The sequence below is a fragment of the Pteropus vampyrus genome, unplaced genomic scaffold (genome assembly GCF_000151845.1).
Source record: "Pteropus vampyrus isolate Shadow unplaced genomic scaffold, Pvam_2.0 Scaffold135, whole genome shotgun sequence".
Taxonomy (NCBI): Eukaryota; Metazoa; Chordata; class Mammalia; order Chiroptera; family Pteropodidae; genus Pteropus; species Pteropus vampyrus.
The window spans coordinates 3,018,230-3,026,830 of record NW_011888916.1 but is presented as its reverse complement, the minus strand read 5'-3'; the positions used below and the strand labels follow the sequence as shown (position 1 = coordinate 3,026,830).

General features: G+C 50.7%; 1 protein-coding gene across 1 annotated transcript; it reads left to right on the top strand.

Annotated features, from left to right (window-relative positions):
- TAL1 (TAL bHLH transcription factor 1, erythroid differentiation factor) lies at nucleotides 1–7,781 on the top strand. Its single transcript, XM_011367653.2, has 3 exons — nucleotides 1–80; nucleotides 947–1,041; nucleotides 4,597–7,781. Exons 1-3 carry the CDS (start codon nucleotides 7–9, stop codon nucleotides 5,049–5,051), a joined length of 624 nt encoding a protein of 207 aa, XP_011365955.1. The 5' UTR covers nucleotides 1–6; the 3' UTR covers nucleotides 5,052–7,781.
- The last annotated feature ends 820 nt before the right edge of the window (nucleotides 7,782–8,601 follow it).

Sequence of the window (8,601 nt, the reverse complement as noted above, 5' to 3'; positions counted from 1 at the left end):
CCGTGAATGTGTCAGGCAAGAGTGTGGCTAGGTGCGCTGGTTGTGAAGTTCTTTTGGAAGCTTCAGCCATCTGTGGACAGGTAAGAGATAAGGATCTGAGGGTGGTTGCTGTGGGCCCCCTCTTCTGCATCTGAATGTCTGCTGGAGGGCCCGCCTGTGGAGTGGGTCCTTTTCTCCTCTCTACAGCCCCTCTGACCCTAGCTGTGGTCTGTGGCCTCAAGCCTTTCCTCACCTTGTGAGGGTGCCCATTTCCTTGCTGAGGCCACTGAGATGTTGTAGAGATGGAGGCAGGGTTGAGTTGGGGACAGGCAGTGGGGAAGGGATACACAATGTGGGGCAGTTAGCGAGTCTGCAGGAGGCTTGAGAAAGAAGTTGTAGAGAGCCCAGAGTTGGTGATGGGAGTGGGGGGAGGCATGTCAGCAGTGGTGAGTCAGGGTTTCCTGTTTGCTGTCTGTCCACAGGGCCCCATGGGGCTAGTGTAAAGGTGGGGTGAGGTTGGGGGGAGGGGACAGTGTGCCCTTTTGTGGCATTGGAGTTGCACACCAGCAGGTGTGAAGGCCATGTCTGTCTGTGCGAGTACCTGTTGGGAGTATAAATTGTCTGTGGATTGCGTGCTTGTGTTGGGGTAGAGCAATATGTCTTTAGGGGTGTGTGTGTGTTCATTTTTGTGTTTGTTCCATTCTGTGTGGAGGGGTGCATGGGTATGGGACCCCTCCTCTCCTTGCTTGTTTCACCACAGAGCGAGGGGGGGGCATTCTGTGTACGTTTGTGCGTATGAGCGTGTGTTTCATGCTCCTTCTGTCCTCGATTCAGCTGTTAAGGGACCAGGGTTGCCCTTGTTTTTCCAGGGATGGGGGCTCAAGAACACACAGGAGGATCCCTAAGGAGTGTGTGTCTCACCTCCATCCTACACATGATCATGTAATCTGCCTTCTTCCTCCCACAGTGGGTTCTTCGGGGAGCATGATGCCTTCCCTATGTTTGCCACCAACAACCGAGTGAAGAGGAGACCCTCCCCTTATGAGATGGAAATTACCGATGGTGAGTCTACCTACCCCCACCTTTGTTATTGTTCCTCATGCTTGTTAGATCCCCCTGAAGGAGAGATCATGGGGCTACTCCGAGGTGTCTCACATGGATGGGCGGGCTACCTTGGAACCCCAAACCACCAAAGTTCTTGCCCTGCTGCTGAGCCCCAGGGGACTAGGGAGGAGGGGACATGGGGCTGAAGACACACTGCGGTGCTTAGCTGAGACCTCTATAGTCAGTTGCTGTTCCCACTGTATCTCCATTTCTATAGTTGGCAAGGATCCTGGGGGAGGGCAGAAATACAAGGTACCCCTCCTCTAAGCACTAACCCTCAGGAATTCCCTGCATTTCCTTCCAAGTCCTCTTTGGAGTCTGGAGTCTGCTCCCTGCCTGGAACTGCACCTTTGAGGGTCTTCTCCCAAGTCTCTACATAGTGGGCCTTCTTCTCCCATGTTCCACACTCAGGGCTGAGACCTAGAGTTCCCTTCCTGACATCATAGATTCTGCCCTGCCCTTTCACTTCCCCCAGCCGGGCCTTAGCCCTGCTGTTACAAACTGCCTGAGTAGTTTTAGGCCCTGAACTTGGGGGAAAGGGTTGGATGAGTGGGAAATTTGGAAGACTCCCCTTTTCCCAAGGTTGACCCGATTTAGCAGATGGGGCCCAGCACCAGTGGGGCAGGAGAGCAGGCTCTTCAGAACTGAGGGATATGGAGTAAATCCCTGGAGCTGGCAGTTCTCAGCCTGACTGGGGCCTGGGCTCCTGAAGTAAAGGTGCCTGAGGCCTTGGAGCCAGGCTGGGACTTATGCAAGGGGCAGATGGGAGGGATGTGTATTGAGCTAGATCTTCTGGGACTCTGTGGTCCGCTGGAGAGAAGAGGGGCTGGGGTCTGGACAAGGAACAGACCTCAAAAGACCCAGCCAGCCTGGGACACAGAGGGAAACGTGATGGGGTATCAGCGTTGCTAGGTTAGAGAAGGGAGATGGGTGTACCAAACAGGAAGTAGGCAGGACCAGCCCTGAAGATCCCCAGGGAAGAGGCATTTTCTACAAAAGGCAGAAGCAATGGAAATCAGGCACAGAGGAGAGAAAGGAGGAGATGGGAAGGGGGCGAAGGCTTGCGGGGAATGCAGGAGGATAAGGAAGCCATTACCCATCATGTTACCAATATTTACTGAGCATCTACTCAGTGATAGACTAGAAAGAGACAGAGGATGTAGAGGGATGGGCAGACTCAGGAAAGAAGAAGGTGCAGAGAGGTGGGTAGTTCTCCGGGAAGGAGCCAGAGAGGAATAGACAGAAACTGGGGTGAAGGTGAGGATGTGAGGGTACAGGATAAGTCTGTGGACTTCGAAATCAGAAATTTAACCAAAAAGAGTGCATAGAAGTGGAACTAATGCAAGGTCTAAAGTCAGGACTTGATACGGTTACTGTTGCTGTACTTCTCTGGGCCTCAGTTTCCTCATTTGTGAAGGGGAGAGAATAATAGCTTCCTCACAGATAGCTGAAAAATTTTCACTGGGGTAAAGTGTTTTTGGGGCCTGGCTTGGGGTTGGTGCTGCTTCTGACGCCTGTCTAGCTCTAGCTGTGACAGCAGACACAGCGCTCTTCTCACCTAGCGTTCTCTTGGGATCAGTTAGCATTAGTCTTGGAGCTGGGGCTGGTTCTCCCTGTGTCACAGCTGAAGGACTCCCCCTGTCTGGCCTGGAGGCCAGAGAACAGCAAGTTATTTCCTCTGAGGCACCCGGGGTAGGACTGCGCAGCAGGTGTGCTGTATGTTTCCCAGCCTAGGTCTGGCCTTTGGCAAAGAGTCAGCTGGGCTGGGGCCTGCTGGGGTTTGGAAAGACAGTGCAGAGGATGAGTGATCCTCCCAGGAAACCATGGTGTGTGCATGTGCGTGTGTGTGTGTGTGTGTGTGCACGCGCATGCATGTGTGTATGCACACATGTAGGGGAGAGAAAGACAATCAAGCAGAAAGTGTCAGCACGGATTAGTTGGGTCATAGAATGACTTCAGAGGCAAGGTCTGCCTCTGTCCTGGCCTCAGTCTCCTGAGCTGTGACATGAGCAGTGGATCTAAGGTGATGCCTTGACTCCTTTCCTCTTCTCCCCTGCCCAAGTTTCCACATTCTGGGTTCAATTCTGGGTTTCAGGAGTCAGCAGAAGAAAGCAAACAAATATGCCAGGACTGGCAGTCCTTTTAGTGTGCAGGACTTCCCAAGGACTACTGGGAGCCCGGCTCTGTGCTTCAGTTGAGGGGAGAAGCGACCACCCCAGCCCAGGAGCTCAGGAGCACTAGCAGGGCCCATCTCTGTCGTCTTTGGCTTTGGGAGTCCTGGGTCAGGCTTGGGCATTTAGACTGTTGCAGCCGTCAGATGCCTGCCTAGAGCTTCAGGCCGAGCCTGTGCATAGCTCTCTCTCTCTATTCCTATCCTAGAGGGGGATCGCTCACTGTATAAGTCCTTTCCCCTCCGGTCTCTGCTCTCTCCTCCATGTCCCCACCTGTCAGCATGGTCAGTCAGCAAACATGTACTAAACCCTTATTCTGTGCATTCTGTCACCCTTAGAATAAAATCTCCACATTTTACTGCAGAGCCTACCCTGCTCTCACCCACACTAATCCAGCCAGGCTGGCTTCAGCCATTTTCCAGCTCAGGGCCTTTGCACATGCTGTTCTTTCTTCCCTTCTTCGTCCTTAAATTCTTACCTTACAGATGTCATCTCCTCCAAAAGGCAGTTCCCAACCACCTTAGCTAAACCTGGTGGCTCCTTTCCATTTTTAATTTATGTTCGGCCTCCTGTCTGTTATCGTTTGCCACTTGTTCATAATCTGTCATCCTCGTTAAAATGTAAGCTCCATAAGGGCAGGCATTTTGTCTGTTTTGTTCACCATTATTCTTTTGTGCCTAGCACAGTGCCTGGTTGTTAGGAAATAACTGGTGAATGGATAATAATAGCTAACATTTATTGAATGAATGTTTAATCTGAGGCAGGTATTGTCTTAAGGACTTTGCCAGTGTTAGTTGTCAGACCCATGTGATAATCTTATGACTTGAGTGACTGGTATTATCTCCATTTTACATATGATGAAACTAAGGAAGAGAGAGTTTAAGTAACTTGCCCAGAGTCACTATGAGTAATAGTCAGAAATTGATCCCAGGAAGTCTGGCTCCAGAGTTTGTCTTCATAACTAGTGTTATCTGGCCCCTTAGTACAAGTGAGTGAGTGAATAAATGAATGGTTTGTGGTCCCTGTCCTCAAATGTCTCCCAGCCCAGAGAGAGAGACAAACATAGAAGCATACGGCAGTGATCAAGAGTGATGGCGACCCAGGGATTACAAGGCCATAGTGGCTGGTTAGATCTCTGGAGGGGTTGAGGGAAGTCCTTAGCAAGAAGGAAACAGATGAACTGGGTTTTAAAGGATGAGTAAGAGTTTTCTAAGTAAAAGGAAAGAAGGCATTCTAGGTTTCCCAAGTTTCTCAATAGGTGGTTTGTCTCCTTCCCCACAAGAGAAGATGCCTTAGGAGATCTCCAGCCCACTCTCCTAACCCTTGTCCTCCTGCCCTCTAGGTCCCCACACCAAAGTCGTAAGGCGCATCTTCACCAACAGCCGGGAGAGATGGCGGCAGCAGAATGTGAACGGGGCCTTTGCTGAGCTCCGCAAGCTGATTCCCACACACCCCCCAGACAAGAAGCTCAGCAAAAATGAGATCCTCCGCCTGGCCATGAAGTACATCAACTTCCTGGCCAAGCTGCTCAATGATCAGGAGGAGGAGGGCACCCAGCGGGCCAAGCCTGGCAAGGACCCTGTGGTGGGGGCTGGTGGAGGGGGTGGTGGAGGAGGGGGCGGTGCGCCTCCAGATGACCTCCTGCAGGATGTGCTGTCCCCCAACTCCAGTTGTGGCAGCTCTCTAGATGGGGCAGCCAGCCCAGACAGCTACACAGAAGAGCCTGCACCCAAACACACGGCCCGCAGCCTTCATCCTGCTATGCTGCCTGCCACTGATGGAGCCGGCCCTCGGTGATGGGTCTGGGACCATCATGGACCAGCTAGGAGGGCACTTCTAAGCCTCTGGGACTACGGGCTTCAGGGCAGGCAGGCGAAGATTGGGCAACTCTGAAGCAAGGCAATGGACTCGATGAGCTTTCTTTGATGGCTGAACTTTGGGAAGCCCAAACTACCCCTGGGGCTGGCTTTCTCGTTTCCTGCCTCAGTAGGAGAACAGAAAAATGGAGCAAAGTGGTAGGTACTTTTTATGAAGACGGCACGGTCTTCCCCCTTCCCCAAATCCCTAAGACTTCTTAAGAGGCTCTAGTGGCGCTGCTTTTGGCCTGGAGCTTGGGAGCCCTGTTTTGGCTGAGACCTAGGGTTGTCAGCTCTCACCTGAGGCTTTCAGCAGCCTCTGCATTGCCTTTAGCCTCTCCCAAACTGGCTGGGGTGGCTTTTGTGGCCACTCTGTCCCAATATATAGGTACCCAATAGCTGCCCGTTTCATGAGCCCCATCTTCATCCAGGCCCATGTTGGTCCATCCAGCTTGCCAGCTGCTGCAGAGTCACAAGCCTTGAGGTGCCTTCTTCAGGGCCTGGCTGAAGGAGATGGCCAGTGGACCACCTGCTCCTGACTAGCTGGGTCAGAGGGTTGGAAAACACAGTAGCTCTTATTTCTTGCCCTGGAGATCGAAACTCTTCTTTCTCTTCACTGAAACTTGCCTTCCTAATCCTTGTGGTTGTGGGGACCAAGTCTACAGCTGTGAGCTTGCCCTTTGGGCTTTGTGTGAAGGCAGAGAAAGGAAAAATGATTAGAGGAAATTGAGCAAGAGCTATTTGGGGCACATGGGATTCAAATTCTGGTGGTGTCTCAGAGCTACCTGCCTATATTTTTAGCTACACATCACTGTCCATGTGGTGAGCAAATGCCAGTGTGCTGATGGGCACGTGTTGGTTCTGAGTGTGGATGCGAGCCCCATCTGTGCATTCTCCTAGATGCTCAGAGAGACCTCCCTGCTACAGGATGTCTGTTTGCTGATGTTCTAGTCTGTGTTCTGAACTGAACTGAGCACAAACTCTGACCTAGGAATTCCTGGCACTTGGGATTTTTTTTCCCCCTGGCACTGGGATTTTTGCTTGACTACAGTGATTGGTGGGATCTTTAGGTTTTGATATGACCCAGGATCCAGCCCCAATCCTAGGACATGGGGAATCCACTCAGAGACCAGGCCCTGGCTGAGACCCAAACATACGCACATTCACTTAGCAGAATCTTAAACACCTCTCAATTGTGCAGCTTTCCGTCATCACGGGTATGTGTGGGAGGCTGGCTTAAAGCAATAGAAGCACCCCCCTCCAAAAGTTGTACATGACACTTTTGTAAATCAAATCCTTATTCTTCATCTTTTAAAGAAATATTACTACAAGTCCTTTTGTAAGTGAAGAATCCTTTTGTAGAGTGGACCATTGCCCCCTCGTTGATCTCCTGTGTCAATCCAGATGGTGGGACGTGGTTTTCTTAAGGCTAGGCCCACCTGTGAACTGCGTTTCAAGCCCATGGAACAAGCTGCACAGAAGTCCTACCTGTTATCATAAGCTCAAGTCACCCCAGCCATCTCCCCCCAGGCTCTGCCTTCGAGGTCAGAGGGGTGCGAACATGTGGCCCTTTCCTGTCCATGGTGACATGGAAGAACCAGCACTGTGGCTATTTGGAAATACCCCTACACACTTTGGGTTTCAGCCCAGGGCTTGCCCTTGCTACGACGGGGCCTCGACCTCGAATACAGCTGTGTGCAGACAGGGAATGCTCCCTGATCCTCTCCCCTTTTAAATTTGAGGTCCAGTTCATAGGGATGGGAGCAATATGGTTAACCCTTGTAGTGCTGTGACTCTCCATCCCGTGTCAGCCCTCAAAATTATACTTTGATGAACATGATGATGGGTTCCTCTCCAGTGCTTGGAAGCCTTGTTAGAAGTCTCATCTGTCTGAAGATGCAGCATCTGTCCTGGGTCCTAAGGCTGTGTTGCTTCCCATTGGATTAGTTTGACTTGGGAGTGAAAAGCGGCCACCGTGTGAGTGGTTGGATGGGTGTTAGGAGATGGATCGCACATTCCATCAGGAACTCAAGCTTCTGGCTCCCTCTTCTCTCAGACTCCCTGTGTGACCTGAACAAATGATCTTTCTGTCACTGTGTCATCAATACTCTGGCTTGCCTGTCTCCTAGGGCTGTGGTGTGAACTGAGTGGAATCATGAAAGTGGAAGCATTCTGAGACCATAAAGAACTCTGTTGCCCTTAATAGCAATCCTGCAGTGGGGTTTCCCACCCTGAGTCCAGTGGGCCAGTTTGCCCGACTGCACAGCATTTCGGTAACTTAGGTTCTAAACCACTTTTGCCTGAGTTATCTAGATTGTCCTCATTTCTCCAGATTGACCTCATTTCTGCCTTATTCTAAGGCAAGGTACAGGAGTGAGAATGGAAAAGAGATATGGGAACATGGGCAGAATATGTAAAATGTAGTGCAGCTACCCAAAATGGGTCTGGATAGGGAAGCACAAAGCTCCAGGTCTTTGTAAGAACTAGAGAAGATCCATACTTTTTATTCTCATTTCCAACATCTTTCCCCAACACCATACCTTTCTCCTTCCTTTGCCTCCTCCTCACCCATGAAGAAATGGCAACATTCCAAGAATAATATCTGTACAAAAGGGAAAATGTTTAAAAAAAAAAAAAAAAGCCATGAGAACAAAGATGACTCTTAACAACAGGAGAGCCTCCCATCTTTCAAGAAAAAAATCATATTTTATTTGTAGTGGCAAACGATGAGATGGTACAACCTTTATCTTTTTCTGAAGACAAAACCAAGGGCACAGTGTCTATAGTCAGCTGACAACTACTCGGCCTTGGGGGTGATCTGGTCGTACTCATGATGTCAGTGGTACATGGCCCCTGCCGAAGGCTTGCCCCCTGCCCATGTACATAACGCAGTGTTCCTGTGGGCGGGCCCAGCACTTTCCGTCAATGTTGTACTGTACGTGATGAATTGATGAATAGCGTTGGTCTCTGCATTTTTCTGCAGAAGAGGAGTGATCGCTCCAGGTACCTTGACCTTTGTACAGCCCAGAGGCCAACACTGTGGGCGTGTGACTCTTTAGCAACAAAACCCATGTGGTGATGATGTGTGTATATATATATAAGGATATATTGGGAAGATTTCTAAATAAAAGTTTTACAAAGGGGGCTGGACTCTGCTTGCATATTGTACCCCTAGGCCTGAGAGTTGGGGGGTTGGAAGGCATGGCAAGAACCTGTCTCCCTAAAATGGGGTCCTCCAGGACTCAGCTGTCCTCTGAGAGTGGGATCCCACCCCCTACTCTGAGGCTTCCCCCTTAGGATTTCCATTCTCTTTCCTCTGCCGGGCCTCACAGACAGGACCTCTTCTCAGCATCATGTACCAGTGCTTTCTGCTCGGGGCTGCCCTGCAAATATTTTCCTCTGTATAGGGTTCAGCTCTCATGACTGGGGCAGTTGCTTTTATTATAGGTTCGGAACAGATTGGGGTCTTGCAAGAGGAGGCTCCCAAGTTC

Coding starts and splice junctions, on each gene's coding strand:
- TAL1 (XM_011367653.2), top strand. CDS start 7: ATGTGTCAGGCAAGAGTGTGGCTAGGTGCGCTGGTTGTGAAGTTCTTT. Junction 81..946: donor CTTCAGCCATCTGTGGACAG/GTAAGAGATAAG, acceptor TTCCTCCCACAG/TGGGTTCTTCGGGGAGCATG. Junction 1,042..4,596: donor TGAGATGGAAATTACCGATG/GTGAGTCTACCT, acceptor CCTGCCCTCTAG/GTCCCCACACCAAAGTCGTA.